Here is a 23,253-nt window from a genome sequence, read left to right on the forward strand (position 1 = left end):
ATCAGAGAGAAGAGAGAGGTCTGGACTATTCACAATCAAGCAGCATAAAGCTATCTCCATATCAGGGTAAGGGGAGAGGCGCGAGATGGTATGAAGCAAATCAGAGTAAGGTGGGAACAGGTAAGTGAGGACTGCACAGTAGTAACTAGCAGGTGATGTTCAAAGGAAGACATACAATTGCGAGGATGATTAAAGGCTGTAAAGAGAATCAAGACTTTAGCTGCAATCAAATGCTTTAACCCTACAGTTCATCACACACTGTGTGCTCTTCCATAAAGCAAAGTCTTACCTCATCGGTTACTTTGAACCTCTTCAGCAGGGCGACAAACTTTTGCTTGAAGTTCGGTTGCTAAAAAGAAACGAGAATGACAAGGAAGTGAGTGGATGTAGCATCTGTGACCAATGAAGCAAACCTGGATGCATGCAGACTGACAACCTGGGTACAATGGAAATGCCACAGCAAGATGCACTGCGAATGCAGGATGGAGTTCCAACATCTAGGTTTACCTTCTGAGCCTTGGAAATGAGATGACGACAGTCCTGAGGAACCCCTGATAGACTGCCTTGTATTTAAAGACCATATGATTTTAAGGGTGCATCTGGAAACTGTTGTGTCACTGTGCTGTCTGCTGGTGGTGATCCACAATCTTATTGAACAGCTCCAAAGAGAATAAAAGCAATTTCTATGGTCTGATCGAAATATCTGCATCAGGAAAGGCGCCTGCCATTTTGTACTGTTCTGGACCTTTTGGGTTGGCGGATAAGTGATTGCTCTGAAACAGATTAACCACGAAAGAGTTCAAATGATACACTTTGTAGCTTTTATACTTTTATATTTGCAGCCCGTTCTTTCACTAGACTGATGAGAAGTCCTCTGAGCCAGGGAGCGCAGTGGTGCAGGTGCCCTTAGCCATCGAGGCCATACAGCTTCCCCTCAATCAATTCCTCCTCCCTATGAGGGTAGCTGGTGGATCACAGAGTAGGGGGTAGGTTGTTAAAGTGTAACTTGATTAGTAATGTTTTCTTACCATACTTCCCAGATAACCTTGTTCTAGCCCGATTGGAAGATTGCCAAGAGTATAGGAACTCAATGAGCGGTGGGCACCTAAAGAAACAATCCTTAAGGTACAGCCTTAGATGTTGTCCAGAGTTGACACCACTAGCGCTGACCTCTAACAGAGTGGTTTTAAAAGGCACACTGCTTAGTTCAAGTGGATGCCTCGAAGATCAGCTCTGGGGGTTTGTGGTGCTGAAAGACAAAGTCTATTGCAATGGCCAGGATTGTATGATTATGGTCACATGATCTGAAGGACATGCCTTAATCGATTAGCATTCTGAGGAACATGAAGAAACTGTGATGAATCCAGTGAAGTCATCACGGATTCCCAGGCGGTAGCCTCCTTACAAGTGGCCTGGGGATGGAAGCCACTACCAGATCCTGGGGGCAGCTATATGAGGGAGGATCACATGGAAGGAGACAGCTACCAGGGTGATGTCATGGTTTCCCCATTTACCCACGAGGAAGAATCCCTGTTGGGCCTATTGCCATGCGTCTGTTCCCCCCTATCAGGAAAACAAAGAAACCTTTTCCCAACACCCATTAGGCCAAACTCCCATACATAACCTAAAGAGAAGCTCCAAGAAAATGCGTATCCATTCTAATTGTCCATCATGTAGAACTGATCTACCATATGGAAACATTGAGAAAGATTCTCCAAGTAATATGCATCATGAACCATCAATGGACTTCGAGTCCACAACCAACTAAGCCATCAGTTGATATCAGTGGACTTCACTTCCCACAACCACCTAAGTACTGAGACGAGAAGAATGAAGGAATTAATGCAGAGCAGCAGGAGCATCAAACTCAATGAGCGTGCTAATTGCCTGGCGAAAGCATCTGTGCGCAGGACCTTTAAATATGGTAAACAAACTTTGAAAGAGAGGTCAGGAGAAGACAAAGCATCTCCATTGAAGGCGGACAGAATCTGAATACATGAGCCGGTGTGCGGAGGCTGGAAGCAAGAGCTCTCCAACAGAGAAAAAACGTAATGTGGTGCGAGCAAGTCATGCAGTGGAGATGAGAGGATTCCTGGGCATCCGGCAGCTGGGAGCAGCAGCATTGTCCTTACTGGGAGCCGAAAGGAAGCAGGCGTGCAGGAGCAGAACCACAAGAGAAACTGGAGAGACATCAGAGCAGTGTGGGAAGCAACCAACAAAGGTACACTGCATAAGCGCGAGCACGAATGAAGACGCTACACTGAGCTGGTGAGTCAGCCTGAGCAGAGTGGGGACCCCGGGGCATTGCGGCGACAGCACCAAAGAGAATTTGAACATTGTGAAGTTACCGAAAGTAACAAGATAAGAAGATGGTTTGTGACTCGAAAGGACAGAGTGCCAACCCAAACCCTAATAAAAAATGTATGCAAATGTGGGGAAAGCTTAGAAGAACAGTGAAACAAGTAGATATACCAAGCTGAGAAAGGTGCATGCTACTTGGATGCAAAGAGGAACTATAACATATGAGAAGTCCTGGCAAGCATGCACCAGGCAGTTGAAAGTACAAGAAGAGAAGTCCTGGCAGGGGAGTACACCAGGCAGTTGTGAGTGCAAGAGAAGTGCTGGCAGGAGAGTACACTAGGCAGTTGGTAGAGCATAAAGAGTCTAGGCAGGAGAGTATACCAGGCAAAGTGCAAACTACAAGGAGTGTCAAGCAAAGACAGTGTTTGTTAAAGAAGGAACGTTTGTTAAAGAAGACACCTTTGTTAAAGAAGGACTTACAAGGCTAAACCGTTTTGTGCCTAACAGAATTGCTGTGGGCCAAGAAAGACACAGCGGTTAGACCAAGAGACATCTGTGCTACCAGTTGTTACTCACCGAACCGGAAGGTATACTTGGCCCCGACCTGGATCGAGATGTAAGATGAGCCGTAGAAGTCTTCAGAAAACCCAGGTCCCCTGATTTCAAAGAATCAGGCTTCCTCTTAGAGAGGGGCTCTTTTTCACGACGTACCACTCTGCTTATTATGTAAAACAAGACAGAGTATTCTATAATGCAAAAGATCGGGATTGAGCGCACCACCAACCAATGCTGCAAAAGATACAAAAACTGTTTTGAGTATAATGCTAACCTGGTGTGATGTATATAACTGTTTAACACTATAGAACCGCTAGTACCTGAGATAGGAGAAATGAAGACCTTGAGAGGAAGTCCTGCGCAAATTCAGTGAAGTGTTCAGAGTTCCAATGAGAAATGACAACGAAAGGATAAAATAACAAATGGGAAGGTTAGTATAGGTAGGACAACCCAAACGGCACGAGGGACGCACTAGGACCGGGTTGGTGCAATTCTGGAAAGCGTTCGTAATGCACTTAGTTGAAAATCCACATCATCTTCCCAGAAAGTAAACACAGGCAATAAGTAGTAGAGCAGAAGTAAATCCTAAATGTGAGCAGGACTGAAAGATAGGGCTTCACTGATAGAGCAAGAGGACAAGCAACCAGCAAGAGGACACTTACGATTTAAAGGAGAAGTTCCTTAAGTGTCGTGTTGAAGTAGCTCACAGCAGGTCTGAGCGTAACGCCGGAATAACAACTGGAAGCAGAGGCGCTTGCTGTAAGAAGAGGGCTGGAATTCAGTTCTCAGCGGGGAAGTGGTGTGCCGTAATCCCGGCAGAAGGACAGTCTGAGCAGGGAGCTCAGCGGGAGCTCAGCAGTATAATGGAGACTGCAAGCGGATTTGAAAACCGAGGCAAGATACCGAAGGACAATCCAGGTTGCAATATAGGGAACAGATCCAAGGTCTGGTAACTGTAGATCAAAGTCGAAGCAGGATACACGGAGAGTAATCCGATGGAAACAAGCCGTAGGGAGGCTACGAAAAGCAACGTCGTAACGAATCAATTAGCAGCAACAAAGCTCCCGCGGCTACTCGCTTTAAGGAACAAGGGGGCGTGGCTTCCGTATACGCGAGGCACGTCGGATCAGCTGACTAGCAGATCTACGTGACCCAAACAGTTTCCAAGGTAACACTGCCAAAGTGAATTCCGTGATTGCGAGATACTCCGTGAGAACGTTCTTTTCTGTTGCCGTAGCGTAACACCAGTGAAGAATCCAGGGGAAAGGATACACCCTCTGGAGCTGAGGTCTTTTCCATCTTGGAGATCATTTACGTTGGAGATTTTTTTATTTAAGATCACTTTTTGCAAATAACAGGTTAAAGACTTTTCCCATCTCACTTAATTATTTTGCTTATGGTATGTTATGTTATTGTACATTTGTATAGCGCCTTATATACCATTGGTATGATCTCAAAACGCTGTGGGTTGAACGCCCTCAGGACCGTAGTTCAGGTCAGTAGAGAAAGGAGGGTAGTATAGGTGCTTGGGTGCACTCAGTATGTGTGCAGCCAGTGCATTGTGTAGCTGAATTCTAATGGTAGGCGTGGTGTGGTGGCTGTGTGAGGTTAGTAGAATGTGTGCAGCAATGCCATTGAGCTTGGGTCTGCATTTGGTGGTGGCGCTTGTATATGATATGTGTATGATATGTGTGCAGCTAGTCTGATTTTTTTGTGGGGTATAGCTGTGTTCTAAAGACTGTTGGGGTGTTCATGGAAGTGAGAAGGTCTGTGTGCAGCTAAGCCGAATTGATCGAGGGGTATAGTTGCATTATATTGTTTGCTGGTGTAGAGGAGAGAGTGAACATATTGGTATGTGTGAATGTCTGTGCGGATTTGATTGGACGCCCCTGATTTGATTTCCATCCGGTATTTGCTGAGTTAACCGTGTCTATTCTGGCAGAGCGCTGGTTCTCACAGAGAAATTCCCTATTGCATTCCTTGCCTTCCCGTTAGGTGGGAACAGAGTCGGTCTGTTTCAAAAGCTCGGTAAGAAATGCTAGTGGGCCCATTTTTCTGGGTGCCGGGTGATGGTTTGCAGCAGGTGGGTGGGTATTCCTGTCCTATTAAATGGCTTGAATTGTGGCAATGTATTGTATTATTGTCCCTTCCGGGAGCTTCGAGTGCTCAAGAGCTACTCCAATTGGTGGGCGTAGTGCGTATCTGCAGGAGAGTGGAGCAGGTCTAACAAAGCAAGGTTGATACTGCGTCCCGGGAGAGGGAGTTCCTTGCATCAGTTCCTAGGCCTATCAGGTTAACCTGGCTTTATCTGAGACTGCCTTGTATGCCCGATGGATATATGAACTGACCCAGTCATAATGTTTTGAACAGAAATGGAATTGTAGGTCTGTGCATGAATTCCCCGATGGGTGGGATTGACACAGGTTAACTAGGGCAGGCTTGTGTTGTTTAGAGCATAGGTGCAGATGCGCTCTGGGTTGTAGATTTGTGCATTGATTTACATGTAGTGAGATTGACAGTGGTTGTCCTCTTCTGGACTGATACGGAGTGCATACTTGGGTGAAGATGGTGATGATCAGGTCCAGTCCAGGTGAAGGACATACCTGATGTCAGGGCTCATGGTCATTAGGGCTTATTGGTTTCTAGATAGATGGGTGGAGATCAGCATCCCCTGGTGTTAGGGCATGATGCATGTATGGTCAGGGACCCAGAGCGAGTTCAGTCATAGTGTAGAGCGTCCGTGTTGTTATGTCGTGTGTTTGGAGATTTCAGCATTGAGACTGTAGCGAGGTTGGGGCGATATGGTCCGGATTATTCTAGTGATGGATGGACTGGCCATTGGAGCCAGTTTCCGGTCCCGACAGTTCTTACCTCCCTGTCGTGGGGCATTTCTTGCCAGTTCTGGCCTTTGGTGGTTGGCCGAGTGGCCCAAAGTGCTCCCTTACATAATTTAGGGGGAAAGCCAGGTTTTGAGGATGCAACAGGGAGGTTTACAGTATTTGTTTAGTCTCATAGGTGGAAAGGTATATGGATAAATGCATAAGGGAAACAAATCCTCTCAAGAGTTTCCTTTTAGAATTGCTAACACCCCCATTGCAAAAAGGATGTACAATCAGGATGGGTGATGGGGCTTATGCCGCTGCTAGTAGCAGCCTAGAACATTAGTACAGTCTATAGCTGCCTATAAGATCTCAGGCGACAGTACAGGTCCATTTTACCAACTCATTACCACTGACCTCTGATGGCAAAATTGGAATTCTATGTCTACTTGCTAATCTTTTGAGGGACAAGTTCCAGAAATTTCGGTGGGAAGCGGCATGTACATTTCAGGAAGCAAGCCCACTACCTTGGTGAGACTGCCATTATGCAGCTCCAGAGCAGGGGCAAACGTGCGCCCTCCTCAGCATCTCCCCGGGTGCAGTTTCTGATGCGCATGCTGAAGAGTCAAAATTTGAAGCCCTTTCCAATTGATCTTCAAACCACGCAATTCAATAATAGAGTTCATCGAACAAATTGCAGAAAATGTACCTACTAAAAAGGAGCTTCCAGTAAGATAAAGCATAGATAACTAGATCTAAGCAAAGGCTTGGATTGAGCCCTCTTGCTCTGAGCTGTTAAAACCAGGTACATTCTGTGGAAAAATGTGCAACCGCAGGCTAAACTCCTGAGTATCCAGAGCAAGGAAAAGAAAAAGGCTGCAGCAAACGTGCAACTCATGGATCCCACATGAAGCAAAAAAAAATTGAAAGCTTATTTTTCATTTTCATGACCATTACACACAGGTGGTGCTGTGTGGCGCATTGTAGAAAAATACAGTAGGCATATGCCGTATGCTGTGATCCACTTTGGTCACCCTCTAGCCTGGCTTTTGTCAGACCTATCCAAGGTCCTGTGTTTAGAGCAATAATTGTTTATGTTGCTTCTATCCGTTTGAGGTAAATGTGTAACTTACCTGGTGTTGATATTAGGTGAATCATGAGAAGAACAAGTAATGTACTAAACACAAGAACAATCTGCCTGTACATGGGTCCTTCTCAAAGAATGTCAGCATACGGCATATTCATGTATCCATTCATTCAGGTTCTGTTTTATAAATGCCGCAAAAGTCTCCATGCTTCATGTTTTTGAATATACGGAACAATTGTATCAATGTATAAATGCAATTTCTGTCTTTCATATTGGAATTGGCAATCCAAGTTTTGTTTCCTTTTTTAAAAAAGTGATTTAATGACTGGGGAGAGAAAATAAAAACCACCCCCAGTTTTAATTTAATTTACACGAGTGCATGTGTATCATTACTCCTTTATTTGTACACCTATCCTTTGGATATGCATAAATAAGGCTACAATAGAGGATCGGATACACCTCAAATTTCTTTTGCATATAATAGAATTGCAATAAACTTTGACTCCATAGACAGGACACACCCTTGTTTTCCTTCTATTGATAGCCCTTTGTCCTGTCCTATTATTTTGGGCTCTCCCTCCCGTTTACTCACCTGGCCAATCAGCCTACTATCTTTCCTCAGATAGGCCCTAAACCAAGGCTTCTTCTTTGTAGTTGCTGGCTGTGCAGGACTGATGGTACATTGCTAGCTTCGTCTGGAGACTTATGAATAGGTCTTGTTTTCTGATCTTGCACCACGTGTGAGGAGACCATGATTCTGTCCATCTTATCTTCCTATTAAGTACTATTTGATTCAATTATACTGGGTGCTATTTCTCTCCTCGGCCTCTGGAGACTTGGTTGCTCCGTCTTGCATGTGCTTTCTGCATCTTTGACTGTCCAATACTTGGCACTCGCAAATATTCACTCCTTTGTTTAATATAAGAGAAATATGTCTTACGCACATGGCTTATCCTCTTTGACTTGTTTCTTGCCTTGTAGTTGCTTTTTGCTGCAGCATCCTTGATCCTTAGCCAAACAACTATTATTTGTTCTTGCACAAATCTATATTTCAGAGCTCTGTAGCCTTGGCCTCTCTCCTTCAGTCATTTTGCTTACTACTATACAGAGTCGACGTCCATTTTGTCATCATGGCTGCTTTACTCGTGTTATATTTTCTACTGCAGCAAGCTTCTATATGTCTCATCTACCTTGAGTTGCTGCGTATATACATTTACTGCATATCTTCTCAGTGTATATGATTTCTTTGTATTTGCATATTCATTTACTGTCACTTCAGTCACATCTTCATTCTTTAAATATTCGTATATTGTTTCAGTGCGTCCTCATCTCTTCTCTTCATGGCGTCACTTACACCTGTCAGACTTTACTTATAGTTATTCTATGTCCAGTGGTGTCTGCAGACTTCCTTCTACCACATCATTTTGAGTTTACATTCGGTATGGTTGTCTGAGTGTATAGCGTCTTTCATATCTACGATGCAGTATTGGGATGATACCAGGTGTCATGAACAATACCTTCTTGCTGTTCTTGCAATATAACAGGAGTGAGGGGGTGGGCTCCATGAGTGATGTGCACATCTGCTTCTCTAAATTGTGACAAAGATCAACTGGAAACCCTCTTCTGTGACACGTCAAGGTAAGGCAACAGTGACAGAGGACCTGGGTGCACTGACCAATTAGGAGACCACAATAGACTCACAGACGGACACTGGCATCTTTGGCAGTCCAAGGCTTGGATTTTTCCTTTGCCTTCTCTCCTACAGAACTAACCTGCATTTTGGGGCCTTACTGGGCTTCATACCCCTCAGCTTATGTGGTCAGGCAAAGAACATTCTGCCTCAGTCCTGCTTTGCCCCAAGTAGACACTTGGTACAGCTGGCAAGGCCACCTCATGGGGGTGCAGACTGTAAATGAGAGGGTCTGCCCCACATTATCCCTTTAACAGTTGTTGCAAGTCTCGAGTAGCATCAGCAAGAACATGACTACAGCAGCTGGTTCTAACAAATCCAGCCATCCGAGCGAATAAACTGCCAGAAAACTAAAATGGCCCCAATCTGAAAAACTGTTGGTTTGACTAATATGGATATGGTTAAGTGGGGTGGCTGTGCAAGGGGTGGATCTCGCCTTCAAAAGGTGGTGTTATGTAAAGCTAAAAAACAAACACTGGGAGGTTTACTTACCGTGAATATTGCATCTGGGTGTGGAAACTGAGTTTTCCAAAATTTAAATGTGTATTCAACCATTGCCCCACTGGTTAGTCTATTCTCTTGTGTCTCAGAAACCAGTTTTCAAAATATACTGCCATCAAAAGGAGCATTTATGTACTTGCAAGGACCTCTGTAAGTGTGTCGAAGAAGGAAGCTAACGCAAAGGGGGCATGTTGGCTGCTATAAAAATGTTTATTTATAGTAATAAGACACCCTGACTATCCCTATCTTCTAAGAGGGGTTTCCCTGCCTCAACCCAATACTAAAGGACCTGTGAGAATGTCTGTCAAAATCAAACCACCGCCCTGTGTCACAACCTACTTCCATCCCTTACACTATAACTAAAGAATAATTCAACAGAATGTTCATTTTCCAGAAGGAATACCTTCTGCTGGTGTTCGAGTGGTGACCCAAACATGTTCTTTTGCCAGAGGATGCCTGGAGGGAATGACTCCCTTTCCCTGGCTTGTGGTGCCAACAAAATCTTTCTTTGTACAACCCAACTTTGGGGACCAGGAGAATGACTCCCTTCTCCTGGTATTGGTCCCCAAACTCCATTATCGTTCACAGCTTAGCCAGGGGAAATGACTCCCTTCCCTTGGCTTCTCTGGAGTATATTCAAAGCGCTTCAGTTTCTTCATCAGCAGAATGACTCCCTTCTGGTGTTTTGAGAGTTCTTTTCCGTATGAACTTCATGTTTGTTTTGCCACTCTCTCACGGTAATCCTCCTCTGGGTTTCAGTGGACACCTCTCTGCCACTGTGAGGAGGAAGATGCCCTTGGATGTCTGCGCTTCACTGGCGTTAAGGTCCCAGACCCTTTTCTAGTTGTCAGTGAACTGTTCCCTGCCACTGCAACGAGGATGCTTTCCTCCGATAGGCCCTTTGCTGGCCTCGCCATGAAGCAGAGACCCTTCTACTCTCCCAACATCCCAATCGGTGTGCCTGTGTCTCCCTGTTACCTTGTGGAACTTGCTTGCACAGGGCCAGTTTCTCCAAGGAGTGTGGTTGGTCTTCTTCCCTCATCCTGCAGCAATCAACTGCTTCCCTATGGTTTCTGCGATGGAGCTGGACGCTGTGGCTCCTTGCAGTCTGGGCACAGTTCTACCTGGAGTGTGTGCCACTGCCATGCCCGATTCCAGCTGGATTCTGTCCTGGGGATCCAATTCTCGTCATTGACTCATGCAGCCACTCACCGGCATCCTCTGCACACTCTCATCTACCGTCCGCATACAGACTTTGAATCTCCTGGGTTTCGTGACGAACAGTAATATGGAGTCCTTCATCCATTTTCACATTAGAGGGCTTACGGCGCACCAGCGTAACATGAACAGCTGTTGTCAATGGTTCCCTGATACTGCTCATGCCTCGGTTGAGCCTCCTTGCCCGAGTATTGAACAGGGGGTATTCTTTATGTTTCATATGCTCGTCCTCGTCTCAGTTAACACAGGTCGATGTATGTCAATTGTACCTGATCTTGTAATTCAGAGTGCAAGAGATGGCGATGGTGCAAGGGACTTTCGGGTGATGGTAGGGTTGAGTAAGCTGTGACTCAAGTGGATGTCCAAATCCCCAGGTAGTGTGAGGGTCAGGATAGAAAATGTGGGACACAAGGATGGCTTTTGATTTCGGATATCCTGACTAAGACAGATCCTTCGTTTTTGGTTTTAGGTAGGGCACCTCCTCTCAGAGCAGGGTCAGAGAGTACTTTCCCAACCAGTTTAAGTTAACCAAAAACATAACAACTGTGTGTCCGGCTTTCATTTCTGACCCCTCACAAAACTCACCTAACAAAGTAACCCTTTCGTCACTCTTTTCCCAGATTAGGGAATAATAAGCAACAAAACCCCCAGTAGCAGGATCCGAAACACTATTGCATGGTAAACGTAGAATTGGGAAATGTTCCCCGACATTAGGATTTCAAAGAAACCTTTCACTGTCTGAAGAGAAGTCTAGAAAGAGTTGTCAGGGAGGTGCTTGGGGTCCTGTGAAAAAAGAGGGATGGACTCTGACAACTACTCTATCAAGGAGGAGACTTTGTTGGAGGAGAATGTCAGTTCTCTTATCTACCTGGCCGATGTAACTGCAATCAGAAATGTGGGCTATCGGGTAACCATTTTAACATCACTGAACAATGCAGGTCTAGTGACTCCCAGTCTATAATCCCCTCTGCAACAGTCTATAGTCCAACCTCTTCCATTGATGGCGGCACCACAGCTTTTGGGCAACAATAAAATGTTTGACAACAGATTAAGGTGAGACACATGCCCAACTGCCTCCTTCACATGCTGCACAGCTTCATCCACCAATCCTTTTCATTCGATGAGTGGGAATAACTAGCAATCCTTAAGGGGTCTATTAACTAGAAGTACAAGTGTCACTACAGTGAGCCACCTGTCCTTACATGTGAGGACAATGTAGCACACTTACCTAAGCATCACCCCTCAAACGAGATCCAGTGAATGGTGCTCACAGAAGGTGTGATGGCACACGGGTCAACCTGCGGGATTACACTGAAAGCAGGTCTAGTCAGCACAATTCAGGGGAAGCCCATCTGACAGAAAAAGGAAGTGTAAACGATACATTTCAGTGTCCTGAGATGATTTGGAGAGGAAGGAATATGGCCATATGGGAAGAGAGATTCCCCAGAGAGGGAGTGAGGACATTGCTGGATTCATCACAGTGTGTGTTGAATATCGTTTCTAATGGTGCTCAGTTTCATCATCCTTTGTTTTCGGAAATTATTTTATGCTCCATACGTGAAAATATATTTGGGGTTAGTACTCTTATTTAATTGCATTTAATTGCCACTAGCATGGTTTACATCTGCTCTGTCCACATTCTTTATGGCCGTTGAGCGTGGACGTGTAGCCTTCATTGTTCTGTTAGAGAAGTAAGACTTACACCGTTAATGAGAGCCCGTGCCGGTCTGTACGGATACATTTTAGAAGTACTCTGAGATTTACAACCTAAGGAATAGGTTTTTAGTGAGTGATTTGATAATGCTTTTGTTCACATTATATAAATGTTTTGTGTTTGAATATTTTATTCATTTTTACTAAGTGAGGATTCTTTTAATGTAAATTGAGGGACCTGCGGTACGGACACCACTGCAATGACATCACCTACGTGATGTGGTTCAGGTAAATATTATTTTTTAGACATACACTCACAGACATTCTTACACATGGGTGGATCCGCTTTTACTTATTCTCTTTTTACCCTTTTTTGTAGAATATGAAGAGTTGTGGGTACATTTAGGTATTCAGACTTGGAGATGGAGTTAATTGTGTATTGATTGATCATGTATTGTAACACTACTAACTTTATGATTTTTGCCTTTGGTTCTTGATTATTGTTTTTTATTTTGAATCTTTCCAATGTTACGTTTGTTTGATTTCACTTTTCTGATCATTGATGTATTTGTATCATTATAAGGTCGCCCTGAGGACGGGCTAGGTCCAAAAATGCATCGGCATACCATGCACGGTGTGCATTTTCCACCTCTATGCTCACATCAAAGACTCAGACCACTTTTTATTTCATGAGTATTCTAATGTTTACCTTTTTTTACTGTGCTTATTTATGTAAAGGATATGAATAATGCATTAGCTCTAATGAGCAACTGGTTCAGCGCTTGGTTTCCTAATACGGTTGTTTTAGGATTGTTTTTGGATGTAGTGCTTAGAGTTCTTTAGGTTCCTAGTCATTCCATCGACATCCATAGCATCGACAGACCAATCCATCTAAATAAATGCATTTTTTTTAATGTACCTTTTTAAAATAGGGCGCCCCCCCACAACTTTTTGTACCCTTTAAAACCCATTAAAATAAAAATAAACCATTTACCTTCCAAAAACATGCATTCAATGCATTTTTTTCCGATGCTATTTCTTAGATGCATTGGTCTGTCGATGCTATGGAATCGATGCAATGACCAGATACTGTTCTTTTACCGTACTGCTCCCTCTGAATTTGATTACGAAGAATTACTTTTTAGGCAATGATTTAAATTTCAGGTGGTGCCCACCTTTTTAAGTACAGTCTCAGGACTGGCAAAGCCATTCATACCCTGGGCATTGCCATATCAAGTGGATGTTACAAGGGCACCCTTGAAGCGTTGTCTGTATAGGTGGCACTGTCTGAGGTCATGCAAGCATGATTTAAAATGTTCCGTGGTGCCTGCCAATAGTCGGGACATGTCTTATAGAACATTTCAGTGGGAACACATTTGAAGAAGAGAAAGTATCTGTATGAAGATTGAGCGCTAGGGGCAAGGCCCAGGTGAGAAGCTGCCAGCATGACGATTTATCTGACAAGTCACAGAGGAAAGAGCTCCCGAGATTAGTGAAGAAAAGTCTCCCTGCAACTCATGTTTATAGTGGCGCAATACAGATGTGTAGTCCCAACATGGAAGAAGAATGGACGCCAATGGCTCTTACCCTGGTCAATGAGGTGGTTCTGACCATTTTCCTTCTGGTCTTCTTGAGTTTGGTGCTCAGCTCATAATCTTCATCATCTAAATCCTATATGACAAAAAGAAAAATCAGCGTGTATGTCCTTCGTTCCCCTAGTCAGTTGCTGCCAAATGCCCCCCAACTAGTATCTGCCTCATCTTCAGCACACAGTTCAGCCTCTCCCCACCCATTCTAGTCACTCAGCCACTGTTCATAGCCACCCAGAATACAAGGTCTGAAGGTCCAAGCTCAAGTCTTGGATGAATCAACTCCCCAGAGAACTTGGTCACAAACCTAAAATAGGTCATGCCATCAACATGCCTATGGTTCTTGGTTGCTACAAAGCTGGAAACATACAGAGAAGGAGCCTGAGTAGTTGGATAATAAACAAAACTATGAAGCCGTTTTAGCTGGCCCGGGTCATGCACTTTGCATGGACAAGAACCTATCCCTAGGAGGAGTGAACGCATGTGTGCTCTCTAGTCCCTCAACCCCATGTGAAGTTTTGAAGACAGCTTGTTTTGACATAGTACCCGTGCTTTTGTAAAAAAGGGCAGGGCGTAGCATACTGTGTGCCCATGATAAATGCAGATGCATGCCTCTGTAGCTGTTAAGGAGGTTTTTGTATAACATACGGTTGAGGTCTGTACAACCACTAACCCTAAATTGGGGCAAAAAGCACCCATCATAATTTTCTCAAAGGTAGGTAGAGTGGCAGAACAGCCAGGCTCAACTCTAGGGAGGGGAAGTAGGTACAAGCAGCCCACACAGTTACACATTGATAAAACACCACACTGGTATACTGAAAAATATACAGGATTATGTAATATACACATAAGGCTATTATAAACAAAGTAATTTAGCAAGTTACACAAAGCATGAACTGCATAGTAGATTGTAAAAACAATAGGTAGGGTTGGGGACTCTCCTCCTGCTATACTTTTAAATGTGGATCCCCCATCTACAGATAGGCACACAAAATACAGCTACAAGGAGTGGGAGAGGGAACCAGACATTCTAAAAACACCTATTACCTACACACAAACAGTACTTTATCACAAACACAACCAATTCCTATTTTATATAGTAGGCCCACTATCTGGTGATAGTAGAAGACGTGTTGGTGCTTTTGGGAACTGTGGATCTCTGCGTTTTATGTTTTTCTTCAGGTGCTTGGTTAAGCTTTTTCCTTTTGTTGCCTGCCGCCTGTATGGGGATCTCAGAAGGACAGAGCTCCCGCTATCCAATTGTTATGGATACTTGTTTTTGGTGACTGAGATCCAATCGTTATACCTGGGCGCTGGCACAGTGATACCAGATATTTAATAAATCTGAATTTCCACACTTTGTTTGTGTTTGCATTATTTGTTGATTTTTATTTTTGCTTTTGTATTTTAGTTTTTTGCACCGTGCTTCAAATGACACTGCTTGTCGACTTTGTGACATACATTCTAGTTGGTATATGCTTCAATGGGATTGAAAGAAAGCAACATGCTTTCAGCTTAGTAGTGCCGACACGTGTTTCAACCATAAGGTTTTTCTTAAGGCAATAACGTCAAATGGTGGGTCCCGGTTGATGAAGAAGGATGTCAATTTATATAGTTGAGCTGGATAGTATCTCTGCCCAGCTGGGTGTCGTCGTTGTCTGTAATCTCGCAGTGATCAGTGATCAGACCACAGACAACAACGACACCCAGCCGGGCAGAGATACTATCCAGCTCAACTATATGCCAAGAGCCAAGGAAAAGAAGAGAGCAAATGAAGAAGTGTGAGGACCGCAGGTGAGAGACGCAGAGGAAGTCGGCTAACAAGTACAGCAAAGAAACACAGCCGACGCCAGACCGTTTCCTAATGAGAACGAAAGTAGCAGGGACCGGAAAGGCATGGGAAGAATAAAGAAGAGTATTATACGGACCAAATAACTTGTCTCGGTACAAATGAGGAACAAAAGTCCCTATATTGGAACTGTGATGAAACAAGCAGGAGAACCATAATGCTCCTTGAAAGAGAGGTGAATGCAAGTGAATTATCGTTGTTAAATGTGAACTGTGATCGTTTTGGAAAAAGAACAAGACTGTTCCCTGAAGGGGATGAAAGTGGAGATATCATTCCTTTATTAAAATGTTACTGTGCTAATACAAGAAAAGGAAGACTAACGCAACGTTGCCAAAAAGGGAGGTGAATGAAAGTGGGAGAAACCCAAGTTCAACCTTAATGTACTTGAATACTTTGAATAAAAGAAAGATACAGAAACCCTCAAAGAAGGGGATACACCATGGAATAGATCTGGGAAAGCGTGAGGTGTCCAAAGCAGTAGAGTGGGAGATAAGAAAGAGAATATCAGGAGTAAAAGGCCCACCTAGCCCAGCCTATACAACAAAGTTGAACAAAGCAAAAACTTGCCTAAAGTGAAAAGCAAATTGTCTAATATGAGAAAAGAATTATGTAACCTGATAGAGTTGCCAGAGAAGGGAGCAGATATCTAAACTGACAGAGAGTTGTCAAAGAAGAGAACATATATTGGGATGACAAGTGCTGGAAGCACAGAGCAGGGGAAGGGATTCATTCTCCTGCCTTTATTTTCTTATGATAGTGATAGGGACAGATAGTATTTTTGGACGGTGGACAGATTCTTTTTGAACATTGAGAAAGACGACTGGCGAGCACCTTAATTCTTCTTTTAGGTAGGGAACACCCTATAGCCATAGGGATAGCTAGGCCTTTCTTATTTCTATTTAATAAACATTACTTAAAAATGTCCTCAACAAGTCTGCACCCTTCTTTTGACCTTTCTTTTGACCTGTCACAATTCACAGCTAGAGCAGTGGAGAGTATGACTTTATAAAAAAGATATCACTTGTAAGGACACAAATTTTAGCTCTTGGCCTAAAACTCTCAGGCCTAAACTGGGTGTATGAGAGATTTCTAGGGTCAGGAAAGTATCTCCTAAAGTCACTTTAGCAGAGTTTTAGGGTGGGTAGAATGTTCGGTTGGAAAAAGTTCAGCAACCCAGCAGAAGAGCATCTTGGCATGGAGACAATAGTGGGGGCCAACCTAGCATGGTCCAAGTAGCGGACGAGGCAGGGTACTGGGGCCTCAATACCCTTCCCGATGACAGCAGCAACCAGTACCAGGGGGGAGACCCTGGTGCTAAACATCGGGCAGCAGTGGTAAAAAGGGGACTGTTCCAGCACAAATTTATTTATTTATTTATTCAGATTTGTAGAGCGCACATCAGCCCGGGGGCATTGTGGCGCTTGTTACAGACAATATCTTAGTTACATAGGATACAGTAATACATACAAGTACATTATTTACAGTGGACATGAATACATTAGCAATGCAGTATATTTACATGGATTCCTGAGAGTTTCTTATTTATTATACTAGGAAGGAGGTTTTCAGTTTCCTGCGAAAAATAGGGAGTACGTTTTCCGCTCTAATGTCAGCAGGAAGAGCGTACCAGATCTTGGCTGCAATGTAGGGGAAGCTTAGGCCTCCGGCTTTGGCTTTTTTGATGCGTGGGATGCAGATTAGATTGGAGTAATGCAATCTAGTGGGACGGGAGGAGGATGGTTTGAAGATGGTTTCTGATAGATAGGACGGGGCAGAGAGAGATAGGCATTTGTGAGTGAGGGTGAGGATTTTGAGAGTGATCCGCTCTTTGACCGGGAGCCATTGGGCTGAGACCCTGGCCTGGGTGATATGCTCTCTTCTTGGGATACTAAGAGCGGCCCGGAGAGCATTGTTCTGAGTGACTTGAAGTCTGTTTAGGTTTTTGGCTGATGTGCCTGCTAGGAGTGCGTTGCAATAGTCCAGTTTGGCTCCAATGGTTGCCCTCGCTATAGAGAGGCAATTGGGTTTAGAGAGGTAGGGCTTGATGGCGTTTATGAGTTTGGTGGTGTGTGCAGATGCGGAAGTGATTGCGCTGACTTGTCTGGTCATTGATAGTGACGAGTCAAGGTATACACCCAGGGTCTTTACAGCTGTGGATACGGGGATGATGGAGTTGTCAATGGAGAAGTTAGCGTACAGTTTGTCAAGTTTGTCTAGGGTGTTCTGTTGACCTAATATCATGATTTCCGTCTTGTCTCCATTGAGGCAGAGGCCATTAACTTCCATCCATGCCTTGATGACGGAGTAGATTGTGTGGAGTGCCTTGGCGTCTTCGTTGTATGATCCTGAAAGGGGTAGAAGTACTTGTGTGTCGTCCGCGTAGTTCGTGTATGTGATACCGTATGAGTCAAGTTTGTCAAAGAGGGGCTTGGTGAACAGGTTATAGAGTGTGGGTGCAGTGCATGATCCTTGAGGGACCCCGCAGTGGATTGTCGTGGGAGTGGCGTTGGCGATGTCCGAGAAGACTTTCATGGCTCTTCCCTCTAGGAAGGAGGTGATCCAGAGGGCTGCTTCTTTAGAGAAATTGGCTGAGTGTGTGAGGTGTGAGGTGAGAGTCTTGTGTTCAACCAGATCAAAAGCGGCTGAGAGATCTAAAAGGAGCAAAAGAGCGGGCTTGCCTTTGAAGACCCGACCCTGCTCACCCAGCACACGTAGGAGCCTGCAGGAGGACGCAGGATGCCCCGGACGGACATCCAGGAGCCACATTCCTAAATCAGTTATCATCCCAGGACACAGCAGCCAGCCAGTATGGCCAGCTGTGGTCCTAAAATTACAGCAACAGCAGGAAAATCCTGCAGTAGGAAGGCAAAATTGTTCTTCTGAGAGGTTCAGAAACAAGGGAGAGATTAGGTACAGGGATTCCCTGCAATACCATTACTCAGATGGGTTGGCAAAAGCCACACACCAATTACAAGATGGGGCAAGAGGAAAAGTGTCAGGTGGCCCCCTTAGAACTGCCCCTCAACCCAGACTACCGTCAAAGGATTTGATGGGAGCAGCACAGGATCTAAGACTGGGCCAGTAAAAAACCAATGTGGTGGCTTTTATGTAGGGCCACAAAGAGTCCACATCTGCAGAACGGTCATTTTAGAAGAAAGGGATCGCTAGAAGCACAATGGCAGAGAGCAGGGCTTACAAACATACATTGGTACACCAACAGCGACAAAAAAGCTACATTGGACATCCTACGCATAAAAATGGGTTGCACCCCTGGTGAAGGCTAAACTAAATTACGGCTGCCACCAGCCTACTACCTAAAACCAATGTAGGGTGGTATAATCACCCTAGGATACAAATGAGGTGCTTAATAAGCACACCAGGGATTAGGAGCCAGGACCATATACTCAAAATAAGTTAAAATGTATTGCAATGGCAGAGAACGTCAGTGGAAGTTCCTCTGACCACCAAAAAGAGGTTGGTGGTCCAACAGGTAGCCCTAGAATCCTCAAAATGGAATTTCTGCATTAACAGCGACATGGATAGAAGAGCAGTGTGCTTCATGTAATTGTATTTGATTGAGCTGTGCCAGCTTGAGGTTTATTCAAAGCATAGGATGCAAGTCATAGAATGGGATGCCTTTCAGGAGAAACGCTTCATTGCGGTCTCGAAAAAGGCACCCTAGTAAACTTTGCACTAATCATGTGGATTCAAGTCAAATCAATTGAGATAGGCTAGTTCTACAGGAACCTCTTTTTAATTCTTACATATGTTGTAATAAGATTCTTTAAGGGAAGAATTTTGACTGTGGTGGGATCAAAAAGCTGACATTAACTCCTTTGGATTTAAGATCAGAACCAAACCTCAAAATATTGAAAATAAAATTCTAAATGTTGTTCTATAATGAGGCCGTCGGCCAGTCACATAGATCCTGCCTGGAGGGACATGCGTTCATAGGCTCTAGACTCCAAACAACATCTGATCTGTGGGACAGAGCATGCAGGACACCACCTTGGATGCCCAACTGTGGGCATAGATCCATGATTGGAGAACTTGTGAACGTAAAGTTGAACTTATCTCACACTACCCATAACCTTTGTGATGTTGTGAAAATACTAATCAGAGATGTGTGGTAGAGAAAGAGGAATGAATTAAAGTGGGATTCTCTTGTCCCCTCACCCTTATTGCAATTGGCACCCCGGTATGGTTGTGTCGATATGGTCGATTAGCAATATGTTTCCCACCGCTGTGACTAGACTTAAGTATTGTCCCGTCACCTCTGCTTTACAATTCTCTCCACTCTTCCGCAGTTTAAAGCACTGTAATTTGGGATGTTATAAAACATACGAAAATTAAATAAAATATATCTTATATACATTTTGCAGACTGTGAATTAATTTATCTACATGGGCTTTTATGGGAAATGTTGTGATGGCCCCATAGCCAAAGACAAAGAGTTACCTCTACCTTTACAAAACGTCCTGAGTCGTGCACTGAAATGTTTGTGTGTTAAGTGCTCATGTGTATGGAGAAATAGTCTGCATTTGCCCTTTTTGTGTGAAATCCTGAATTTATTTTTAAATATTTGTGATGGGTTTGCATTCAAATATAGTTACAGGATACATTGACCCAGCTCTCCAAGTGTGTGAGGTTGCAGAGCAGGTCCACCCATCTATTGCCAATTTCAACCTCAGAGGCAAATGAACTTTAATCAGACTGGACCATTTGTGTCCCACTCTGCTCCCTGATGTGCTGACTCCAGCACAGGAAGGCAATGCCCAACCAGGATAACCCTGCATTGGAAGTGGATGGTGCCAGGATATTTGTCCCTGACAGCCCACAGCCCACAGGAGTCACAGCATCCATGGAGGATTGTCACATACCTGACCCTGAGCGGCGTCATCGCTTGCCTCCTGCTCAGACGAGAAGCTGTCTTCCTCCTCCTCAGAATAGTTATCAATATCTGGTGAACGATCTATGAGAGAAAGTACAAAATAAATCGTAGGTCCTTCAGCAATAACCAAGACTCTGCTGAAGACAATATACATACCCAAGAGGGCCAAGAGCACTTCATACTGCGAAACCATAATGAAACACAGAAGGAGGCATTAACATATAGATAGTAGGCAACAGCAGACCAGGACTGCATGGCCATCCAAAGTACCGGGTGCAATAATGCACTCCTTGGATTGCCTATTTCACCCAGGATCCTGACCCTATTCCAAGCTTATAGTGTCTTACTGGTTACCTCCAAGCACCTCTGTTGGAGATTGTTCCAGTGTGGTCTGTTGGGCATTATAGAGACATTTTGTTAGCATAGCATCCAATAATCTTCTTGAAATAAACCCCTACTGGCATTTTATCCAACTGTAGTCCCTGCTCTGAGAATCTTATTTTGTCTAAAGGAATCTGGAGAATGATATCAGATCTATCGTCGGCCTCCTGGGCTTGGCAGTGGGGTCTCACCAATACGGTCATAACCTCTTACGATGGATCTATCACTGCCTCCAGGGTAGACATCTTCATGCCTAACCCGGCTCATGTCCGGGACTCATTATCCACTCTCATCCCATTCTCTACTGCTTTTCATGGGTGTTACTGGCTCAAATGCTATGACTTTTAACCTGTTTTCAATCAATCTGAAAAGCTACCCCCCATCTGCACACATGTGCACGCTCCCTCACAGCTGTACCACCCCGCTGCTTATGAAGAGACTGCATCTAGACTCTTCTTCATAGATCATCCATGTCTCGTTCGTGGCATCTGTTGACCACATACTGGTTACTGTCCTAGGTTCAGACTTGGGTGCCCTCTTGAAGGCCATCTCCACTTATTACACTTTTATGTGTAAGAGTCTGCAAAGCCCAGAGAAAAATTAAGTTGCCCACATCTATTTATCAATACGGTTGGGAGGCCTGTGGACTATTAATGGCTACCAGCAGACAACTCATCAATGGTATTCCTTTTAGTGAATAGGCGACCCATTCTCACCACTCAGACTTAGGGGTGCGTCTGCAAGTAGTGTGACACGGGCCTGGATACAGCCACAGCAGCCAGGATATTCCAGTAGTTCAGGACGATTCCATTCTTTTACCCACAGTTACACCGGATCTCAGTCTTCTTTTGCTTTCTTCATGCACTTAGTTTTTACGTGAGGACTACTCCCTCTTTCCTGCCACAGCATTCCCTAAATCAAGGTATCTTTCATAAGTTCAGAGGACTTAATATATGAATGCAGGAATATATTCATCCAATTCTTTTTATTTATAAAAATCACAGGGAAATCAATGCATTTTTCACACAAAAACACATATGGAATTTACCATTGACAATAGAGCGAAGGACATGGGTCCTTTACAATGGGGTGAGATGTGACTTGAAGACCAGATGTTGCATGTTGCATGGGAAGGTGGAAACAAAAACCAGGGATGAGGACAGGACAGGATGACATAGGAACGGGATGGTGGAGAAGTGCTGAATAAGGGTGGAGGGTGAGGGGGTGACAGGAAAGTGCTAATTTCTTTTGCAGAAAAAACAAACAATTACAAGACTAAAATATGCACAATGAGGTGTTACCTGATAATTAAACACCACTTTTACATGATGTCCTGAGCTGAGCTGAGCTGTTCCATTTAGCTGGAAAGGTTCACTGCCATGAAAAGGAGAAGCAGATCCAACTGGAGATAGTGAGACCCACGCACAGGCAGGCGATGGTGAGCTCTAAGCTCCATTAAGCTCATAATGGGGTCCCTCTACCCTGAGCTTCTTGTTCCCAAGCCATGCAGTTTTCTGGGAAAAGGGAGAAGCCTGTTCGCCCCAAGCAACCTGCAGATCACTCTATGAACTCAATCCTTTTCCAGTGGTCCTTTCACTTCTGAAAACAGGCCTGACTTGCAAGAGTAGATCACTCACATGTGTTACAGCTCTTAGCAATCCCTTGCTTCTATACCTGGAATCTTCTAGACTGGAGCTTTTCAGTGATTAAATAACAAATTGTTTTGAAATGCTCACACTTCTGAATGGAAAATACACGCTTTACATATCTTCATGATCATGGCGTAAGATTGGACAGCCAAGCCCTGCTAATGGGTCAGTTGAGTGAAGGGCTGCATCAGAGACTTCTCAGCCATATGCAATAATGAATACCGATCTATGGTGAAGAGAGGCCATGGAGCACTGAAGGAAGCAAGACCCAGCTGGAAATGGGGGGGGCAGTGATGATTCACACACATCCTGGTCATGATGTATCCAAACACTTCAGTAGTACACTAGCAGGCCCTGGTCAAAATCTTCTGTTTAAGATCAGGGGGTTAGGACAAGTTATGAATTTTAGTGACTCTGCACTTATTGATTGGTGTCCAGGAGTGAGCTCCAAGCATGGTGCTATGGATGGTGTGATGCGGCAACACCAAGGGGATGACTTGGGGACCAAGGGGCCTCCCGATTCAGGGGATGCTGAGCCTGGAAGGTATTATATTGTAGTCATTTATATAGCGACATTTTCCCATTTGTATGGTCTCAATGCGCTTTGTGGTTGGAACCTCCTCGGGAACCGAAGTCCAGGTATGGGAAAACATTCTAAGGTTAGACTTTAAGATGTGGGTGTGCATTCTGCCAGGATTAGGATTTAGGAGGGCTGTCTAGGCTCCAGTAACCAACCCAAGAGGTCAAGGACGTCGGTGGGTGCGGTCGGTGGTCAAGACAGAGTGCTAGTGCAGGAGACTCAATGTGTCCCCAGCAAGACCACATTTGTCACTGGTTGTCGCTGCATTCTAGGGTGCATGGATGGGGAACCGTGCCTGCAGCATATGTCCACAGATGTGGTGCGTTTATACATACCTTAAACTCAGACAGAGTTTTATCTTCGGTGTCGCTTTGTCAGATTTTTCTGACCCCTAAGTCTCCGAAAGCGATAGGCTGGTCATTCAAGTGCATCTTCAATTCGGGGTAGCATCCTACAAATCGGAAGTACCCGGCTGGTGGGATTCTTTGAG

General features: G+C 44.4%; 1 protein-coding gene across 2 annotated transcripts in view; it reads right to left on the minus strand.

Annotated features, from left to right (window-relative positions):
• Positions 1-23,253, minus strand: part of LOC138468364 (phosphofurin acidic cluster sorting protein 2-like) — a 1,643,699-nt gene that overhangs the window by 736,261 nt on the left and 884,185 nt on the right. For both annotated transcript variants that reach the window (XM_069608896.1, XM_069608897.1), the window contains exons 6-8: positions 20,143-20,234; positions 13,412-13,495; positions 290-349 (exon numbers count right to left, since the gene is read on the minus strand). In XM_069608896.1, coding sequence (XP_069464997.1) covers positions 290-349; positions 13,412-13,495; positions 20,143-20,234 — 236 coding nt within the window. The remainder of the gene's footprint in view (positions 1-289; positions 350-13,411; positions 13,496-20,142; positions 20,235-23,253) is intronic.

Source organism: Ambystoma mexicanum, chromosome 4q, assembly GCF_040938575.1.
Source record: "Ambystoma mexicanum isolate Mex_15411 chromosome 4q, UKY_AmexF1_1, whole genome shotgun sequence".
In the NCBI taxonomy this organism is placed as follows: domain Eukaryota; kingdom Metazoa; phylum Chordata; class Amphibia; order Caudata; family Ambystomatidae; genus Ambystoma; species Ambystoma mexicanum.